General features: G+C 48.3%; 1 protein-coding gene across 5 annotated transcripts in view; it reads left to right on the forward strand.

The window, feature by feature from the left end:
* Casp7 (caspase 7) overlaps positions 1-21,978 on the forward strand; it is a 38,458-nt gene that overhangs the window by 14,833 nt on the left and 1,647 nt on the right. For 4 of the 5 annotated variants that reach the window (XM_034487035.2, XM_076925272.1, XM_076925262.1 and 1 more), the window contains 4 exons: positions 14,870-15,006; positions 15,417-15,545; positions 17,495-17,670; positions 17,998-18,133. In XM_034487035.2, coding sequence (XP_034342926.1) covers positions 14,870-15,006; positions 15,417-15,545; positions 17,495-17,670; positions 17,998-18,133 — 578 coding nt within the window. Of the gene's footprint in view, positions 1-6,665; positions 6,949-14,869; positions 15,007-15,416; positions 15,546-17,494; positions 17,671-17,997; positions 18,134-21,978 lie in introns of those variants that run through there. The other variant, XM_076925288.1, reaches the window with a different exon arrangement.

The raw sequence follows: 21,978 nt of genomic DNA on the forward strand, positions 1-21,978 counted from the left end.
CTAATCCACAGAGACGGTTATACTATGGGGGGAGGAGCAGAGTAAGAACAACTATTTTAACCTTATCCCCGACCAGCTTACAAATAAATGAGAATCACACTGGTTATTTTATTTGGCTTTGACCATTACTGGAGAGTAACCACTAATCTGTTCTTCTATCTGGCCTGGCTTCCTCCCCAGTGGTGTACCCCAGATACTTGCTGTTTCTCCTGGCCATGTGCTCATGGGCCATCTTCCCACATGGCAGCCTTTCCTCCTGGTCTCTCCTCTCTTCTCTCTCTTCTCCACTCCCAACCAGGTCACTCAAAACTCTCCTACTTCTAATCCCTCCTGCAATTGGCTGTAGCTGATTTTATTTAACCAAGTCTTAAATCAAGGACAAGGTTTGCACAACAAAAGCTTGCAAAGTGAGAATTCACCCTTAGGCCCTGACCTTAAGTACAGAATTATAGTAAAGAGCTACTGACAAAACTACAGAGGAGTGCAGAATGGACTGGCCAGGACTGACTCATGGGAAGATAGGTGTTCAGTGATGGGCAGTGATCCGTGAAAGGCAATAGAAAGATAGATTGTAGATTGATGATAGAAAATAGATCATAGGTGATAGATAGAGCCTTAGTTACTGTTTGACTTCTGTGAAGAGAAACTATGACCAGGGCAACTTATAGAAGAGTTTATTGGGACTGACAGTTCCAGAGTGTAGGGAAGTCCATGATGATCCTGACAGGGAACATGGTGGCAGGCAGGCAGGCAGGCAGGCAGGCAGGCAGGCAGCAGGCAGGCAGGCAGCAGGCAGGCAGGCAGCAGGCAGCAGGCAGGCAGGCAGCAGGCAGCAGGCAGCAGGCAGCAGGCAGGCATGGTGTTGGAGCAGTAGCCCAGAGCTTGTGTGTTGAAACAGCAACCATAATGCAGAGAGAGACCTACCTGGGTATGTTGTGGACTTTTGAGCCTCACCCACAGTGACACCTCCAACAAGGTTGCACCACCCAACCCTTCCCAAACAGTTCCTCCAATTGGGGACCTAGTATTCAGATATATGAGATGGTGGTGGATGGGTGGGTGGATGAGTGGTCAGACAGACAAACAGACATATGGTAGAATAATTTGAAGCAGAGTAGGTCTCAGATACACTGAGTTTCTGACCCCTTTCATTTTAACATGAGTCTTTTTTTCTAAAATGTAACTGTGGGGACCTTATTGTGGCCTGGATGTGTACTATCCTGCACAGATCAGAGGTACAGGGATTCCTTCCTACCTTCTCTGTCAACAGTCTGGGGAATTTTTTTGTTTGTTTTTCAAAAGAGGGTTTCTCTGTGTAGTCCAGGATGTCCTGGAATTCATTTTGTAGTTCCAGACTGGCCTCCAAGTCAGAAAGAAATCCACCTGCCTCTGCCTCCACCATCAGACAGTCTTAAGGAATTTGGAAACCCATCATCACTGGATGTGAGTGCTCTGAGGAGTGTGGCAGGCCCCTTAGGATATCCCTAGCTACACTGGCAGTGCCTTCTCTCCCCATCCATCCCTTACCTCAGGTTCATCATCAAGTCAGATAGTGGCAGAAGACAGTAGCACTCCACAGTTGTGCCTAATTAAGAACTGAATTACCCACCCACTCTCCCTGGAAGGCTGGAAGAGTTCTCTGGGTGCCTGGTGTCCCCAGAGTTAAGGCCTTCACATCCTCTTGCGCTTTTCCGTTGTGGCCACTAGATGGCAGAACCACATTGTTTTATTCTATTTTGGTGCTGCTGGCCTTTAATAATCCAAACTGTCCTTTACTTAAAGTTCACATATTAAAATGCTTCTCTAGCATTTTGATTATTCAAAAGCATTTATGAAACACAGAAAAACACAAAAGGGAAAAAATGCCAAAGATGGTTTTAGGACTCATAAAGCGAGGCTCTGAAGCTCTCCTGAAGAAATTGCTAAGGCAGTCTACATTAAATATGAATCGCAGTTGATAGCACAAGGCCTGGTTCCCCCAAGGTCCTGAACAGAGCCCTCTCTAAATGCAACAATGACCCTTGAGAAGCTGGAGGCCATCAGCTGCGGCCTGTGAGCCATGCAGTCTCTGCCCTGGCCGTGAGGTAAATCGTTGTTGTAACATGCTTGGGCATATCCACAGAAAATAAAATGTAATTGCTGAGCCATAGGACTAGGAGCCCTGGGAGGCTGGGGAAGAAAGGCCTGAGGAGGAACTGGAATTTGAGTTTCCAGGGCATCGCCAGGGGGCGCTAGAGGGCAGGCAAGATGAAATGGTCAGACCACTGTAGGTTCTGCTTGGTAGAGTGGATAAGCCATCAGATAGGCAAGGGTAGGTCTTGATGGAGTGAGCACTGAAAGTCATCAGGAATTCAAACCTTCGAGCAGTCTGCCCACCCCTGGAAAACATGGTATTCCAACATGTCACCTACAAAATCAAAAGCTTGAGTGAAGGTCACACAAGGTCAGAATTCAAGAAAATACTGCAGAGGTAGCGAACAGACTTCACACGGTTGTCAATCCCCTAGGCTTCTCTAGCCCTCCCACATCCTTGCCTTAGAGTCTTCATGCCCATCTGAGACAGAGGACAGGAACAAAGGCTGCCTCTCTGAATCCGATAATCTCTCCTTTCTGCAGGCTCGAGTCACATGGCTCCTCCAGCCTTCATCCCCTAGAGAGTGTTTGGTAAATGCCACTTGGTTATAATTCTTTTTCCCATCCTGTAGTCTGGGTTTCTCCACTAACATGTGTTATATATAAACAGCTCCCTATTTAAAAATGTGTTGCTTGTGTAATTATAAGAACGATCAGGTGGCTGCTGCCTTCACTCAGGGGTGGAGGTGGGGGGAGGAGGGAACAGAGCTTGTAATTAAGAGACAAGAAAGAAGAGACCAACTCTCCCCTATTCCAAGGACTATGTGCTAAGTCAGGCATGCTGGAGCATGTTCCTGTGAAGGCAGAGGCACCCCTAACCAAAAGATGCCAGGACTGAGTACCCTAAAAGATAGGCACCTTAAATTAAACCCACAGTATTTAGTTTTCAGTATAAAAGCCTTTCTGTTGAGCTCCAGAATACTGGGTGCCTGCATCCCAGTTTTATTTTAAAGTTAGAAAGATTTGCCGCTGAATTGGACACCCAGAGGTCTCCCAAAAATGCCAGTGGAGGTTTGGTGGAATCAAACAGCCTGCATTCATCCTGGCCCAGTCTCCCACTTGCTAGGTGAGAGACTTTAGAAACCTCACAGTCCTCTTAACCCCCCATTTCTTCATACTCTTCACATGCACTGGACTGAGAATTTAATAAGGCAACTCAGCTTCTTAAGTTCCCGAACGTACCTGATGAGGAAGAGATGGACGCTGGAAGGAAGACCCCTTATGAGGTGATTTGTGATTTGATAGACTCATTTCTGTATGAAGAAGGAAAGTAAGGTCAGTGAGGTAGAGCAGGTCCTCGGTGAGGACACAGGCCCAACCGTACATCATCAACCATATGTCAGATGTCACCCACGGCTGCAGACTGGGTGGTTCAACCACCCCTGTCCTCTGACAACTTTTTTGCTTTCCGTTCAACAGTACCATAAAATGAATTTCTCTTGCACACTGCTCTCTGCATCACCCCAGCTAAGGGATGGTGTGTGGGTGGCTGCTATGGTGGGGCTGACAGTGACCCTCCAGTAAAGAGATCCAAGGTCACCTGTCAGGAGCAATGAACCACCAATCACTGAAACATGGTCCCAGAGTCCAGAAGATGTGAGGCCATAGCACCTGTACGTGTGGTACCCACTCAGATACTTTAGGTTTGTGTTCATCTGTAGTAGGAAAATACAAACAAAAGGAAAGTAAATTAGGTTTCAAAGTGCCTTCGTTGTTGGACCCAAAGATCCAAAACCAGGGGACGTGCTCCTGCAGAAACACTCACAGACAGGGGATTCACTGCATAAACATGAGGATTAATGATAATGATAACCAGTGCACTGGGGTTCCCCTGTACGCAGACAAGAGGAACCCCGAGCCAAAGCTGGGAGCAGTTTTTATACAGAGTTTAGGAGGGCAACCACAAAGGCTGACCTTCCCAGGCCCGGTCTCTAGGTGACTCAGATTCGCACATTATTTTTATGACAGTGAGTGTTTTCCATTTGCCCAGGTTTATTACGTTAAGGGCCCAGCTTCCTGACCACCTCCCATCCTGGGCCCCTCTCCTGGAATGTGTCTATGTGCTCTGGGCCTTCCTCACCCAAAGGTGGGTTCCCTTCCCTGTGGTCTGAGGAATGTTAATCAGCCTCTCCCTTCTTCCTCTGAATGTTAATCCAGCAAGTGTCCTCTGACTAAGGAATGTGCTCCTTCTGGAATGTGTCCTGGGACCGTGGGATTTTTCGATTTTGAGTTTGGACTGAGACCTGAAATCCTACATTGTCTGTTTCCATTACTATAACAGTGCCTATGATAGGGTCATTTATACAGAGCTGGGTTACTTGGGTCCATGGTAGTGAGGGATGAGAAGTCCAAGAAGAGGGTGCTAGCACCTGCCCAGCTTATGTAAGGACAGTGTGCTGCTCTCAGTGTCCTAAGAACTGGGTCCCTAGAGAACTACATCATCAACTCTCAGAGGTCCCACTGCCTCTTAGTAACTTAGTAATTCCACTGTTAAGAGTTGACGTGGGCCACGACAAAACGTACACATGGGAACAGAAACTTGAAACGCCACTAGTAAGAGAAACATAGGGCTTAGCACAGGACCAGAATCAATGCCCAGAATCCCATAGGGTGGAAGGAGAGAACAGATTCCCATAAGTTGTTCTCTGGTCTCCATAGGCATAGCATCACACACACACACACACACACACACACACACACACACACACACACACGTCAGGACTGAAGATGATGAGCCCTCTGGGTCCTGCAATCATCCACACATGTTACTCTCTGAGGTATTTGAAGACAGTTCTCCGCACTGTCTCCTCCCCTGAATGATTTTTCCTGAAGTCTTTTGATAATTTTTATTGTTGTTGGTCCATCTCCCCATCCTGTTTTGGTCAGGAGAAAGGAAGGAAAGAGGCATGTGAAGGTTAGTTAGTGTTTGGAGAAAGGAATGAAGACCCCCAAACTCGTGAGACCCTTCCTCAAGTCTTGGAAATCATGACCACCCCAAAATCACAAGAAACCATACCTGGATGCAATCAGCAGAGGTTTATTGGGGAGAGTTGGCTAGCCAATGGTCAAAACTGCTCGTCCACACAGGAACAGAATTTTGACAAAAGGCCAGCAAGCTGAGGGTATTTTTTTATAGCATGGGGTGGGGAAAGGAAGGAATTTTTGTGCAGTTACACATGATTGGTTGCATTTTCTCACGGTTACACATGATTGGTTGTTTTACAAATTTTGAACATAACACTGGGAAAACCTCAAGGGGCGGGGGGGGGGGGGTAACCAAGAACAGTGGAACATTTCAGAGGAACCCACCCTAAATGATTTAGAGCCACGTGAAAATCACTCTGCATACTCATTCTTCTAAAAAATGTAGTCTTACCATGTCACTGTGCCCTACCCTGTCATTACCAACTATTTCAGGTTAAATATTTCTCACTTTCTCCAGTCACAGCCCCACCTAGATGACTTATATCTTTTTTTGCGTTCAGGAATATGTCTTCCTCTTTTGGGCTTTTCCCACCCACAGGTGGGGGTTTACTCCCTGAGGCTTGAGGAATGTAATCCAGCAAGTGTCCTCTGATTTAGGGATAATGTCCTCCACCTGGAATGTGTCCCGGGGCAGTGAAGGCCTGAAATCTTATTTTCAGTTCCACATTCTGGAACTTGCACTTTTTCTGCTCAGGTCTAAGGGCAAAGAAAAAGTCTACATATATTTCATAAAATGGTCTTATAATTTTTCACTCTTACAGGAACTTGTTCTTTTAACTCTTGGAACGTGTGTCACTTCCCTGCGTCTGTCTTTTGCACACTTTGAAAACCTAAAGAGCTGACTGTCTTGTTCACAGCCAAGGATGGCAGGTGACCACAGGGACACTTTGGCCACCACCTGTCACCTGCTTCCCCTTCCAGTGCCTGCAACCCTCAATGAACCCTAGGGAAGCCACCAAGCAGTTTGCATCCTGTGCCTAGGGTCCTTCCATGTCTGCCTTTTCCCAGTTGTATTTGGAAGGGTTGTAACTGGGAAGTGTGGTGGCCTCTGAATCATTCCTTTATGCAAACCCCCCTGCCAATCTGTCCCTCCTGAAGATGAAGGGACTTTGTAAACCCTTTCTGTTCATCCTAACCCTAGCCTGACTACCTTTGGAAGAAAGCCAACCTCATGAACCTGGATGGGCTGGCAGATTCCCCGGGAGCGATCTTCCTGTTTTTGCTCATTTACAAACCTCTGTCACTCACAGCCTGTTGTAGACTGGCACTGGGGTGGACCGGCTATCCATGTGTGTGAACATGCTTGGGTGGCATACTCTGTCCATTTACAGAGCTCTGTCACGCTTTATTCTGTGGACACTCTGCTGATGTCCGTTCGTTTGGCTCTCCACCTGCTGCTCATTGTTCATTCTCAACGATGGCCTGCTGGTTACATCTGTGTGGAAGTCTGGTCCTCCAACACAGACCCCTGTCATCCCTTCTCCTTTGGATCCAGTACTTGTCTCTCTGTCCACAGGGAGCTGTCCCTGGGATGGGGTGGAGACCTCAGTGTGGAGGCTGGTTATTTCTGCCTGTCAGCAGGGAAGCCAGAGGCCAGTGTGACCTTCCCAGCCCCAGCCTGAATGTCCTATGGAAAACTCCAGCGAGCAGTTCACTGCTGATTCAGGCCCGGGGCCTTCAGGGCTGCAGCCTGTGCCAGCCTCCTGTCGCCAGCTGAGCGCCAACCATGTTGAGTTTTTACTACTACCGAGAAGAAGGCAACTCACTCCCTGTGGTCTCAGGAGGAAGCCTGGTCTTGCAGAGGGGACTGCTTCCAGACGGAGACACCAGGTACCTCCCTCTCTGCTCTCCCTGTTCAGCACCCTGGCCCGCCTTTACTGTGGTATGAAAAGACTGTGGGGAAGCCCCTCTGCTGGAATGTTCAAACCATGACTGAACCATCCCTAAAATATTTAGACAAAGCAGCTACAAAAGCCAGAGCCCCGGTTCCAAATACAACAGCAGCAGGGAGCTGCATGCCCGCTGATGTGTTTACTGTGTGCTGAGGAATGTCTGCAGGACAGGCTACTGGGAATCCTATTCAGGGAAGCACTTCAGAAAATAAATAGGCACGGGTTTGTGTGCTTATATTCCCTTCCAAATGTAGAAAGGCATAATTCACGTTTCAAGCAGCTCAGGGATCTGTAAGAGGATAAAGCCTGTATTTATCTACCCCAGTGATGGGGAAAATTATACTGGCATCCAGAGTGGATTGTAGAAGTCCACCACGCTCTCCGAGGTGTCTCACTCCCTAGTCAAGTAGGCAGAATAGTTTTTGGATGCCATGATGTTGTCTGGTAATAGTTGCTGGAGCTTTTTCACGAAGCCCCTTTTATAGAAATAACCTGCAGGTCCTCCTCCTCCTCCTCTTCCTCCTCCTCCTCTTCCTCCTCCTCCTCTTCCTCCTCCTCCTCTTCCTCCTCCTCCTCTTCCTCCTCCTCCTCTTCCTCTTCCTCCTCTTCCTCCTCTTCCTCTTCCTCCTCTTTCTCTTCCTCTTCCTCTTTCTCCTGCCATTCTTCTTCATTAAACTCGTAAAAATGATTCAGTTGGCCTCACACTGAAATCTGAGGCTGCAAGAAATGGCTTTCTGCCTGAGAAGACAGGATAATCCAATTTCTTCCTTGTAATCGATGCTGGTGTTATGTGTTCCTGGAAGAGTCCTGTAGCTGTCTGGCCTATGAAGAAAGTGGTACTTGTCTATGTCAGTGGGAAACCAGCACTCAGGACGGATGCTTACACAGTTCCTCTGCCTGTCCCCCCCCACACACACACAGTGTGACTTGTCCCTTCCCTTGGTGTTTCAGCACATCTTTCAGGTCAATCCTAGGTTGATCTACAGGATGCCATCTTTGGTTGTGATCTCTCGCTTGTCTGGCCCTAACTAAGTACAGTGATTTAGTGGCCAATTTTTTGTTTTAATCTGCAGCCAATTGCGGAACACTCAAGCTTTTAAGAGGATTTAGAACTTTTAATTCACTAGTCTGATTTATCCTGGATTTTGCACTTAAATATGACAGCCGCCAAACAAGAGTCCCGTGTTTCCTGGGAAAGTCTTCTGTGTGTAAAAGGGGCCAAGGAACAGCTAGATCTATCAGCAGAGCATTGACAAAGGGAGAGGAGGAGGTGGAAGGGTATGTGTGAGTGTGTGTGTGTGTGTGTGTGTGAGAGAGAGAGAGAGAGAGAGAGAGAGAGAGAGAGAGAGAGAGAGAGAGATTGAAAAATGACAGAAGCAGGCTTAGAAAATCCTCAGTCAGGGTCCTGGGGAGATGGCTTTGTGGGTGAAGTGCCTATTGTTCAAGCACAGACCTGAATTCAGATACCAGCACCTGTATACAATCTGGGGCCATCAGCTTATGTTGGTAACTGCAGTACTGGGGGTGGAAATAGTCAGATATCCCTGGGCCTTGCTGATCAGCCGGCCTAGCTGAAAGGGCAAGCTGCAGGTTCAGTGAAAGATCTGGTCTCAGTAAGTAAGTGGATGGATAGACAGATGGATAGACGAACGGACGGACGGGTGGTTAGATGGGTGTGTGGGTGGGTAGGTGAATGGATGGATGGGTAGATGGATGATGGATGGATGGGTGAGTGGATGGATGATGGATGGGTGAGTGAATGGATGATGGATGGGTGGGTGAAATGTGAAAAAGAAAAGCAGCAGACACAGACCTGTAGCTTGTGTATGTGCATACATGGGCGAAGGTGGCAAGACATGCCCACCCTTCTATACACATGTGGGAAAGAAAGCTCTTGGCCAGTTTTACTCTGCATCTCTCTCTGTCTCTCAGACTTTGTGAGACTGCTGATTGACTATGAAGCTGGAAACTAAAGAAATACCCATGCATTTGTTCATAATGAGGAGGCCTCAAGTTGTTCCTGCACTCTCTGTGCCTTTGTCAGGTAGACAACGGTGGCTCCTCTTTAGCTGCTGGGACTAGGGCACAAAGAAGGCCTCTGACTGAGCCCAGGGTGGGGATTTTTGTTCACGGGAAGGGGCCTCTAGATGGTGTATTAAAGACCAGGAGGACTCAGATGACATCAGCAGAGTGGCTTGTCCTGGGACCCTTGACAGTGATATTAAATTGATTGAATGCTCACTTTGCTGGCAGTGCTAAGGGGACTTCACTTGTGAATGTCACCTACGTCAATACTGAGAGACACCTCCCAGAGGGCCTTGCTACCAGGGGAACGGGGTAAGAGATGGGAGCCATGTAAAGAGGTGACCATACAGAGCAGCACACGGGTGTTCTGTCCCACGGAAGTGTGTGGATGGCCACCAGGAACATGGACAGTGTCTTCCCTCTCTGTCTTGTCTTGATGCCACAGCACAGCTAGACCCTTTTAGTGATAAACCATGGTAACTTAAAAATGACCGTGACATTTATTTACCTGTAACCGAATACCACACTTTTGGTGCCTTGTGAATATTGGCTTTTCCGCAAGCTCTGGGCTAGATGCTGTTTGGTTCTCTTTACAAAGGAAGGAGCTAAGCAGCTTGTGCCCATGATGACACAGCTCCACAGTAAAGCGGGGTTTCAAGCTGGCAGTGTGGCCCTAGAATCTATAGATTTTTTTTTTTATAACACCATCTTCAAGACTGCTTACGAAGATATGAACAAACCAATCTAAAGTATTCTCCTCTCTTCTCTTCTTTTTTTTTTTTTTTTTGTTTGTTTGTTTTGTTTTGCCAGGGAGGCTGCTGGTCTCATGGATCTGTGCCTCTGTTTTGATCCGTGTTCCATGCCTCTTGCTGGAACCGGTTCACATGGGAGCATTGTTCTTTGCAGAAAGTGTGACTATGATTTAAGATTCTCCCTTTGGAGCTGGAGCTGTGTCTCATCAGTTAAGAGCACCAAGTACTCTTCCAGAGGACCTGGGTTTCTGTTCTCAGTGTCCACAGGGCAGCTCACAACCATCTGTAGCTCCAATCCCAGGGAATCCGACGCCATCTTGTGGCCCCCACAGGCACTCCACATATGTGCTGCACATGCAGGAAAAACGCCCATATAAAAATAATTTTTTAAAAAAATTCCCCCTTTGAGGTTGAGCCAGCCGATGGACATATGCCTGCCTGCTGGCTGCATACCAGGTAAAGATGTCCGAATGCCTGGCGACTCTTTTGACCTCATGCCCCAAAGGTTAGAACTGGAAATGGGAGAAGAGGAGGGGGGAGGAGAAGTCATGTCTGGCTGAAAACCTTTCCAAGTGGTGAGACTCCAAACACAGAGGAAAACCCAGGAAAAACAACCACCTCCCCAGCACACCAGAACTTCAGAACCATTCCCAGCTCTGAAGTCAGTTCCCTTTGCACCTGTAACATGGGGGGAAGGAGGGGGATATCTGAAGTGCGCAGCTGGCCCCCCACAGATGAGTGGGCGCTCTCCTACCAAGCTGAAGGCACTGGGCATTTGTGAGTCCTGGTTTACACTCAGCCAGGTGCTGTGATGTGCCCAGGTCAGGACCAGCCTAGACAACATGTGGAGATGTAGAATCCAGACAAGGAGGGGTGGTGTTTGGGAGAGAGGGAGAGGAAAACATGTTTGTCCTCTAGCAGGACAGATGATAACTCTGTCGTTGAGGTCAGGTGACATGTGATGCACACACTAAATCAGAGATGAGACCCAGACTGATGGTGAAAGGGGGGTGGAGGCCCCAGTGAACCGAAGGAAGGTAGTGTGTGATCTGCTTCACCACGAGATGCCAGGCAGAGGAAAGAGCAACAGCAGGGGCCTGTGGTGAGCACAGGATAGACCAGTTCATGGTTGTCTACAGTGGGATGATGGAGAGAAAGAAAAGGTGCAGAGGGATGTGGCACCATCATGCACGTGGTAGCCAGGATGTTGGCATCTTTCTCAGCAACAGAAACCCACTGGGTGGCTCTGGGCAGGGAACAAACACGATTGGATTTAGCTTTTGTTTGGTCTTAATTGTTTAAAACTCTCTTGGAAGAAGAGTGCAGGAGCTGGTCTCCAGAACCTAGAGGCCAATGAGGAGGTAACAAGGCATCAGATTGGGAGATGTTGCGACTTGGGCCTTGGCCAGCTGTCAGGATTGCTGTGTGCAGAGGCACAAGATGGATGGGCAGCCGGACAAGGCATGAGCCCACTGTGGCTCGAGTGGCTCTTTCAGTGCCCGAGAGCCTCATGAGCTGTGGCTGCATGCCTGAGCCTGTGAAGGAGAGTTCTCAACAGGATCAGACTGGAAATGAAACCACAGGGAGGGGCCTTTGGAAGCTTAGAATGGAGTTTCGTACTGCACGCTGAGACCTGACTCGTCTTCAGAGCTTCTTCCTGTTTTTATTTATGTGCGTGTATATATGCATGTCTCTGTGATTACACATGTGTACTGTATAGTATAGTCCAGAAGAGGGCACGGATTCCCTGGAACAGAAGTGACAGATGATTGTGAGCCACCTGACTTGGGTGTTGGGAACCAAAGTTGAGTCCTGTAGAACAGCGAGCACTGTTAGTCACTGAGCGTCTCCACAGGCCTGGTCATTAGTTTGGGGGAACACTGAAGTAGTAGGAGCCCTGGGCTTATACATCACCCACGGTCCTCCCCATCCTCACCCTTTCTCTGGCTTGGCTCACTCTCTCTGCCAGCCTGTTATCTGGACTTCCCAGGCCACATGTGGCAACACTGTCACCAAAAATTCTCATTTTGACCACTTGTGGGAGACTGACACTGTAACCGTCACTAAATGACCAGGTGGACAGCTGAGAAACTAATTTGTACCAATATGGCAGCTGTCCCCGTGGTTTCAAAGGGATAGTGGGTGGGCGTGAAAGGGAGAAAAATCCAGAAAAGAGGGTACCCCAAACCACAGCACTCTTAGATGGCAGGCAACAGCCTCAGACTCATTCATGCAGATGTCATGTGTACGGTGGCCCTCTGTCCTCCTGGGTGGCCCTCTGTCCACTTTTCCCTGGCTCATTCCTGATGCTCCTCAAAACTCACTTTCTGGTTTTCCATTTTCTCTGTTCGGTGCTGTAAGCTGACTCCGGCATTTGCTAGTGCAGAGCCAGCTGTACTTAGAAAGGTAAATGTGATGAAGATGAATGAATAACCACCCTCTGGTGTACATCTGTGGTCTGGGCAGATCTGGCTTTAACAGAAAACTATCTGGGCTACAAGGAACGATTAACACTGACTGACCCAAATCTGAGAGAGGAAGAGAGTTAGATTCATTTTGAAAAGTAACAGTTCGATGCTTGAGGGGATGGCTCAGTGGGTAAAGGTGCTTGCCACGGAGCCTGGCGGCCCACACTGGATCCTCCAGGAACACTGGTGCGGGGAAAGAAGCAACTCCGACAAATTGTCTGACGTCCATACTGATGCCATGGCGTGTGCATGCATGTGTGCACGCAAGAGCACATGCATGCGCGCACACAAACACACACACACTAAATAAGTGTAATTTTAAATTTTTTGAGGAGTTCAACATAGGAGCAAGTTTGGTCAGGGGAACTGCCCCTGCCTCCCTTCTGAGAACTCTGAGAAACTCCCCAGGAATTAGAGCTGTACATCACTTTCCACTCAAGTTTTTAGGTACTTTTTGGAACCTAGGTTGTTGTGTTTACATATGTGTGTTTTTAGACCCCAGGTCTTGTTCCTTTTTTTTTTTTAACCAAATGAATTAATAACTGTTTTATTAAATGATGAGGTAATGTTCCAGGTTCTGTTCTTGCAGAAGCAGAGCCTTCTCTTTCTCATGTAACATTTTCTCCAGCCCTTTTTCCTTACAAAAGATGCTTGCTGGTTTTGTTTTGTGCATTCCTGGGGGGGTCTTAATGACATAAGAGTCACAGCACGCCTGAGACATGGCTGTCATCCTAGAAGTTGTAGGGGTTTAAAAATTACATTTAATATATGGGGGGTGGAAACTGTTGGGGGAGAGGCACGTGTGCATACATGCATGTACACATGCATACACATTTGTGGCATGCGTGTGAAAATCAGAGGACATCTTGCTAGAGTCACTTTTCACCTTCCACCACTTGGAGTCTGGGGATGAAACTCAGGTCATGCCGCTGATCCACCTGGCTAGCCCCTCACCATAGAATTCTCACCACAGAAGGCGGAAGTTGAATTGTGCCTCTTAAAGGGTGCTCCTGAGTAAAGTGTTCTCCAGCCTGTGGGCCATCCTGCCACCCTCACAGTCCACGGATAACCTTCAGGTAGCTGTGGGGTGTGGGAATCATGCCCTAAAATGAAGTTGAAGTGCTAAGTTTCCCTCCTGCCTTGTTTTCTTTCATTTTTTTCACATCCTGCCTTTCTCCAAGCCCTCACAGAGAATACCGGCTAAAGCAGTCCAGAGCCACCTTTGTTGAGGGTTACAGGGTCGGGGACCTGTCTGGGATTGTGCACCAGCTCCCCCAACTAAAGTTGAGAGGTGAGGGTGTCCTGCTCTGGATTTCGGTATCAAAGGCAGTGTTTGTTCAGACAATGCACACCAGGAGGCTGGCTCCCAGACTCACATCCCAGCCAGATCTGAAGGCACCCTTGGTCTTGGGAATGCCCGCTGATCCTGGGAAGCCCCTGTGTGCCTTTGCTCAATAGTACCTTAGTTGTTTGGGGGATGGTGAACAGTTAATGTTCTTTTAAAAATCGCTGCCCCCCCCCACCATTACTGTACGTGCCATTAAAATATTCATCCATAGAGAAGGTGTGTACACATGGGAATTTTTGCTGACATGTGTCTGTAACCATCACCAGTCCGTAAAAAAACCTCTGGGGGAGGGAGAGAGTGGGTAAAGAGCTTGCTTGCAAGCCTAAGGACCTGAGTTCTGGTCCCAGCACCCACATAAAAGTTAGACACGGCAGCAAGCATCTGCAACCCAGGCACTGGTTGTCAGTTGAGACGATTGAATCCAGGCAGCTCACTGGCGGCCAGTCTACCTGAAACAGCAAGCTCCATGTTCACAGAGAGAGCCTGTCTTTTAAAAAGGGTGAGAAGCAATACAGAAGACATCTGCAGTTGATGGTATCCACAGGTACACATGGGCGAGCACACCCATACACATGCATGCACACGTGTATGCACCACATATATACATGCCACATTTTTTTTTAATAAAGGAAAGAGAAAGAGTTGGCCTTCCTCTGGTTTCTCCAGACTTTATTTAGTGGGAGGTGCGTAAGTGTGCATGTAGTCGTTTGTGTGTCGGCGCTTTGCTGTGTTCTATTTGTGATGTTCGCTCCTGTGCTTCATGCTGCCTTGAGTCATTTAGTCTCTGTTTTATCTGTTATGTGAATATTCCTTGGTTCAGCCACTTATGTAAACAGGACTATGGGGTGTTTCCTGTCTGGGATACGGTGAACAAGTGTAGCCCTGTCTTTTAGTAAACCTTTGCCTGACCCAAGGTGGTTGTTCTGCCGTGCAGTTTGTTTGTGTAAGCTTAGTGTGTTCTGCCAGCCCTACACAGCGGACACCCCATAGATCCCCACCAGCCCCACAAGCTTATGGCAGACGCTGAGCCATGCGTTTCTGTCAGTGTGGCCACTCTGGGGAGCGTACTGCACCAGCACCATTGTGATTTGCATTTCCTGAATTCTATTGAAATTTACCCTGGAGCCTTGTTCCATTTAAACATGACAGTTAAAACAGAACCATCTGTCCACCTTGGGTCTTCAGTTCACAAACACCATGGCTTCCCTGGATACACAGCTGCCCAGACTGCTTCCACAGCCTCTAACTGACTTTCTGTAACCCAAGGAAAAAGAAGAAAAATGCCTCTACGTGCCCCGTCAGGACCACACGGGACCGAGTGCCCACTTACCTGTACCGCATGGATTTCGAGAAGATGGGCAAATGTATCATTATAAATAACAAGAACTTTGACAAAGTGACAGGTAGGTGTGGGGCCGGGCCAGCCTCTCCTGATCCTCCCACTTTTTCCACATTGTACCAGACATTTGTCAGAGAGCAGCTATGCCAGCGGCTCTCCATGTCCAGGAGAGAGGGGTGCAGAAAATTTTTAGTCTGAGGCCCTGCCGTGTACTATAGGAGCCTGACTTAGTAAAATGGCCTTTCTTCTTGGGTGGTTTTAGATCACGTGATATTGGCAGCCAGTACTGGTCATCCCAAGACGGTGAGGAAGCTCACCTTGAGTGGAGGCTGGGTCCTTTGGAGTTTGCCTCTGGTCTCACGTGTGCAGTTAAGCTGTAATCCTGAATCCCTGATTCTCGGGGATTGTTGCTGGAGCCCACAGAGCACCTAGTCTGACTGGAGCCTGGTCTCACTCCTTTCCTTACCCCCACAGGTATGGACGTCCGGAATGGGACAGACAAAGATGCAGAGGCCCTCTTCAAGTGCTTCCGAAGCCTGGGTTTTGAAGTGACTGTCTACAATGACTGCTCTTGTGCAAAGATGCAAGATCTACTTAGAAAAGGTGAGTGTGAGCTGTCCTTGTGTGTCCCACCCCAGGCACCTAGAGGAACAGTCATACGTGGGGCAAGTGCCTGAAAGTAGAATCCTGACCGCTCATTGGATAGGCGCTGACAGAGGACAGGGACTGACAGACAGCAGGGGATCAGCTTTCCTTAACTACAGATCTGAAAAGGGAAGATTTTATGTGCCCTTTTTTCTTTAATTGACTTCTTGGGGCCCAAGAGATGGCTCACTGATTAAGAGTGGGTACTGAAATGCTCTTGTAGAGGTCGGAGTTCGGTTCTCGGTACCCACTCCAGCTCAGAGGATCAGATGGCCTCTTCTGGCTTCTGCAGGCACCTGAAAACACACACACACACACACACACACAGAGAGAGAGACAGAGAGAGAGAGAGAGACAGAGAGAGACAGAGAGAGACAGAGAGAGACAGAGAGAGACAGAGAGAGACAGAGAGAGGGAGAGAGTAAGTTAAATATTAATATAAGTCACATAAAGCACCTGTATGAGTGTCAGCACACAGGAGGTACACCAGAAATGGCTGTTTATGGTATCAGGTAGTAAGTTGGTTGGTGTCACAGCCATAAACAGCAGAAGTCAGGCCTGTGATCAGCTGTGATCTCCACGATTCCTCTCCTAATCCCTGTAGTGGAAGCCATCTGTTAACTTTCTAGTTTACATGCAGGGTAATGGTTTTCCTATACATCATGGCGCTTGTTCTCATGACCCTCACTCTGCTCCATGGTCCCCCCACCCCTCTTCTGTCTTCTCTCCTGCATTTGTATCATATGTATCCCATCCACCCCCATTAACGTCTCTGCTTCCCTCTCCCAATACCCTTTCAAGTTCTGTAACCGGCGTGCACACACATACACATACACGCTTGCACACATGCATGCTTGCATACTTCTAAAGCTAGGAATCGCACACAGGAGGAAACGCGGGTCTTTATGTTTGAACTAGCTGGTTTCTATCAGCACATGCTTTCCAGTTCTGTCGGTTCCTGGTGATGTCATGTTTGCAGTTTTCTTTATGGCTACACAAAACTCTGTTGTATGTACAGACACACTTCCTGTGTCTACTTTCTGTTGATGGCCTGTTCTGCCCCCATGGCTACTGTGACTTGTACAGCAGTAGACATGGATGTCCATGCATGCCCGTGGCATGCCCACTTAAGAGTTCTTCCTGCATGTACTCGGTTCCCTATTGTGATAAGTTATGTGTGATAACTTAAGACACATAACTTATGTATCTTAATCATTTTAAAGAGGACAGCGGTGTTAAACCCAATCACCTTGTTAGAATTTTCCCCCTTCCATAACCAAAGCAACCTATCTCCTAACCACTCGATGTTTCTCCTCCCTGAGCCACTGACTCCCCCTCCCCCACCCCCACTTTTACTTTTCCTCCGTGAACTTCTTTTCATATCTCACCAGAGCAAAATCTTACACCATTTGCCTTTTTTCTAATTATTATTATGACCAGCTTATTCCTCGTGGCCTAACATTTTGTATCTCACTTAAAAAGCAGTAACTGCTGCCGGGTGTGGTGGAGTACACCTTTAATCCCAGCACTCAGGAAGTGGAGGCAGACTGAGTTTGAGAGCAGCCTGGCCTTCATAGCAAGTTCTGTGCACATTTATATATTTGCAACTGCAACAGTCTCTTTATAGAGAGAGAAGAAAGGGGGGGTTAACTAACCTCTCTGCTGTCACAGAACCAGCCCACAGAACAGCTATGTTCCTCTGTTCCCCAGTGTCGTCTAGTGGCTGTTGTGCCTGAGTTCCATCTCAGAAAAATTCTAGAATTGTCCCCACCAGTCCATAGTCTTTGCCGAGGTTAGCCCATCCCATGCTTTGAAGGGGCTCCACGCCATGCTCTTCCCTGGCCCCAAAAGATCACCTGTTCCGAGAACCCATCCCTAAACATTTAGTGTTGATTGCTTCCTTACAGTCTCTGAGGAGGACCACAGCAACTCAGCCTGCTTCGCCTGCGTCCTGCTGAGCCACGGAGAAGAGAATCTGATTTATGGGAAAGATGGCATGATACCCATAAAGGATCTGACAGCTCATTTTAGGGGAGACCGATGCAAAACCCTGTTAGAGAAACCCAAACTCTTCTTCATTCAGGTGCTTTTGAAGGCCAGTGGGAGTACGTGTGGGAAAAGTTAACAGAGTGCAGGGGCGGTGTTATCTGTACAAATCAACGTGCATACCCCGGTTTCCTGGGGTATGCAAATTGGGGCCGGGGCTTCCTGCCCAGAAATGGTTGGCACAGGCACTTGCTATGTTTCTGTAAGGCTTCGCTTTGTAATTTGACTCAGTCCTGGTTCTTATCTCCTCATCAGCTGGCCACTGAGCTCCTGGTGTGCCAGGCAGGGCTCCTGGGGCACAGCCGAGAACGTCACAAGCAGGATCCGTTCCAGCCCGTTCGATCTCTACTTTGATATGTTTTAGGCATGCCGGGGGACAGAGCTCGATGACGGGATCCAGGCTGACTCCGGGCCCATCAACGACAACGACACCGACGCTAATCCCCGGCACAAGATCCCAGTGGAGGCTGACTTCCTCTTTGCTTACTCCACAGTTCCAGGTACCCTGTCCACTGTCTGCTGACCTCACCAATCCATGTTCCTCTGTCAGCATGCAGGTGTGAGGGCTGTGTCGGTCTCCTGCTGCTACAGTAATTAACTATAGGTTTTAGCACCCCTAACTCAAAAACCATTCCAAGACTTGAAACTGAGTGTCAGTATTCCACTCAAAAGTTTGGAATCTGGAGCAATTTCAGATATCACATTTCCTTACTAGAAATGCCCGACCAAGGGGACCTGGCTCGGTGGATAAGCTACTTGCAGTTCAAACATGAGGACCCAATACTAAATCCCCAGCGTGTGTGTAAGAGCCAAACATAGCCCTGTAACCCCAGCACTTGGGTGTTTAGACAAAGGAAAATCCTGGAGGCTCACTGGCCTGCCACTCTAGCTGGGTTGGCAAGCTCCAAATTCACTGACAGACTGTCCCAAAAACTAAAGATCAATTCAGGAAGACACTCAATGTGGACACAGGTCCCTGCACCCAGGTGTGCACAAGCACAGACATACCCACGCACACATCCATACACACAACACACAGAAAGGAAAAAAACTACTGTTCAGGCAGTAAAACTTATGCAGTTGTTCTGAAGTCTGAGGTACTTGTGTTCATGCCCAAGCTTTGAGGATAACGGATGCCCAGTCCATCCTACAGACAGAGTGACTCGGGTCATATACCATCATCCTGGTGGTCCAGAGGAAAGGGCAGGCGGCCTCTGCTGGAAGCACATAAGGAAATCCGTTTCCTCCTTGTCTTAGCATGGTGCATCTCCTAGGTCCCTTGGCTGGTGCCCTTCTCCATTGAAAACCCTTCCTCGCTCTCTCAGTCTCTTCCCTGTCAACCTCGAAAACACAGTTCTCTCTCAGCCATCTTCCCTCTCTGGGGCTGGGTCTACCTGGCAATCCAGAACCATTTCCCCACCCAGAGTCTATAATTTTAATGGCATCTGAAAAATCCTTTTTGTCATGGAGGGTAACCTGGTCACAGATTCCAGAGTTAGGTGTGTCCATCTTCGGGGACCACTGCTTTGCCTGCCACAGAACTCATTCCTCTCTCTGAGAAAACAGAACGGAATTCTCCCCCTTTGTTTTACTAAGATTAATAATAATGGCAAGACTGTCCCAATAAGCAATAATTGTGCACATAACTATAAAAATTATGTCACTTTAAATAATTTTAAACAATCTTCTCCCATGGTCCTTACAATATTTATACAGGTGATGGAGAAAAACCATTGTTGCCTTTGCAGTTGCAGAATTAATTGAACTTGGGTGAGCATCAGAAGTGTGTTGAGTCATGGACCAGGATCCTTAATTCTGTGACCGTGGCAGGTACCACGCAATGCCAGGAAAGAGTGTGGTTTCTTGTTATTTACCAAACCCTGTGTTTGCCTGAGTCCATTCAGTTCAAGCCTTTCCTTTGTTGGGCACAGACCCCTCGTTGAGTGAGAATTCCCCAGCTGTGGGACTTTTGCAAAGGCTTGGTGCAGAGGTATTAGTTCCAGTAAATGAGTCAGTGTGTCTGGGAAAATACAAAACAAAACCAGCTCTGGCAGGCTCTACAGATGGGTTCCGTGAGTGTGCTGAAGTCACACTTTGAAGCACTGTAAAGGGTAGAGAGTACGTTGGTCTTCCTGCTCTTGGGAGGTTGGCAGTACAAAACTCGGCAGACATCGGTGTGAGTAAACCCAGTATGGAGCTGTGGCTGCTCAGAGAAGGTCTGGAGGGACTCAGGGAGGAAGGCAGACTCCTCTACAGGGGCCAATAAGAAAGCTTTCTTTAACGTTACTGCCATGGCTGACCCCTGCACTCAGTCATCAGACTGGACTAGGTAGGGCTAATGCCCAGTGCACTTGCTGGACAAGACCAAGTGGATCACAGATGTTCAGTTGTCTTGGGTCAACAGACACCTGTTTCTGGGCCATGTGGTCTTAGGAGAGGACTCTTCCTACTTAATAAATGGCTGCCTTCTTCCTCTGTCCTCACATGGCAGAGAAAACACAAGGAAGAAACAGAGGAAGTGTTCTGACACATCTCATACAGACATTAATCCTGCTATGTCAGGGACCCACCCCTCTGACCTCACTAACTTAAAGCCACGCAGGCGGTCAGACTGGAGACTGGGACCTCAACATGTAAACGTGAGGGTGGGTGTGGGGCACAGTTCAGTCTACAGCTTAACATGTGACAGCCTCAACAGTACACAAAGGAGGCTCTTAACATGGACCGTGTATGCTGCCAAGCAGCCTGAAGTTTGCCCTGATAAAGAAATACGAGGAAACTGTTTCCGGGTGAAGAGTCAATAGGATGGTATCTGTATTGTTCAGATGGTTAACTCGGAGGCCCTAGAGGTCAGAGGTTAACAAGACAAACCCGAGGAGATGATAGTGCATACATCCGTGTGCACATCCATGTGCACAACCAACCAGACCACTGGGGTGAATGACACCCTGTCTGCAGACAACTGCATTGTTGTGTGACTTGGCTTGGGCTGGTGGCTGCTAGTGTGTGCACTGCAGACAAGAATTCTAAGGACACTATAGCCTACTGTGTGCCGCTGCTGACTGAACCCTTGTGATATAAATAGCTGGTAAGGATGCCGGTGATGCTGGTCCAGTTCTCACTCTCTTGGGTCTGGACCTCTCAGCAGGATGAAGCAGCTGTGCACATTACCATGTGAACTGAATACAGCTTTGTGTTGGCTCTTGATGAACCGAGAGCCATGCACTCTCCCCTCTCCCTGGGTGCAGTGGCCTGAGGTCTTCAGCTTTGCTGCTTAGACAAAGACAGCAGACAGCACGGTGGCCACTTTTAAAAGTCACAAGCAAAGGCAATCCTTTCACCACAATGTCTATCCCAAGATAATGAATGAAACTCCACATGGCATTGCTGTGATTTGGAGATCTCATTCAACATGGTGGCCGAGTGAGGCTGGACGTGGGCTGTCTGTCTCTCCAGGCTAGTGTCCTCTGACCTCTGTCCTTCAGGGGTTCACCTGTCAGCGTGTGGTCATGTAGATGTGTTTTCTGCTAGCCATGCGCATGCTGTGGGGAGCTTGATCTCCTAATCTGCCCGGCTTTCCCAATTGCAAGCAACAATTTTAGATTCCCTCAGGGTCAAAGATAACAGGAGGTCACAGAAGGAGAGAGGTGCAGTCGGGGATCACGGTCTAGTGAACCTCTGCATTGTTAGGAGTAAAGCTCTTGTGAGTCCCTGGGACCTGCTCCTCCAGGTCTGCTGAGGAGTCCCCGCCTTATAAGACATTTGGGTCAGGTGACCCAGGAAAACTCACAAATCAGCTTTTTTACCCGACACCTTGTATGGCCCATGAGAAGCACACCTCTTGTCTAACAGTGCCTGCGGTCCTAGATCAGGAGCCTCTCCTGCCTCTGCCCCTAAAGCAGCCAGCAGCACTTGCCTCTACATCTCTTCAGCGGGCCCCACCCCTCGTTCTGCGTCTCCCCGCAGTAAACACACCTGGAAAATCTGTTCAGTTTTCTATCTCTGTTCCCTGGGCCTGGGCTAAGGAAGTAGCGCTCACTCCATAAGGGTGGTGAGATGCTGCACAGCTATGAAGCGTACTCCCCTCCCTAGGGGACTCAACACATACTTCACTCTCTGCTTGGTATCTCAGGCATCCCAGATGCAGATGCACTGGGCTTTAGTGACATCATCTGTAACTAGGTTTCTGTGCTGGGACACCCTGAGCGTTCTGAGCTTCTTCACAGAGTGCTTCACACCTACAATGTGTGTTTTTGACACAGCCTTCTTCTCATTGCTTCTTTGACACAAAAGAGAGGGAGATGATATCCAGAAACCCATGCTATACAGTGCTGCAGGTCTGTTC

The sequence above is a fragment of the Arvicanthis niloticus genome, chromosome 1 (assembly GCF_011762505.2).
Source record: "Arvicanthis niloticus isolate mArvNil1 chromosome 1, mArvNil1.pat.X, whole genome shotgun sequence".
NCBI lineage: Eukaryota > Metazoa > Chordata > Mammalia > Rodentia > Muridae > Arvicanthis > Arvicanthis niloticus.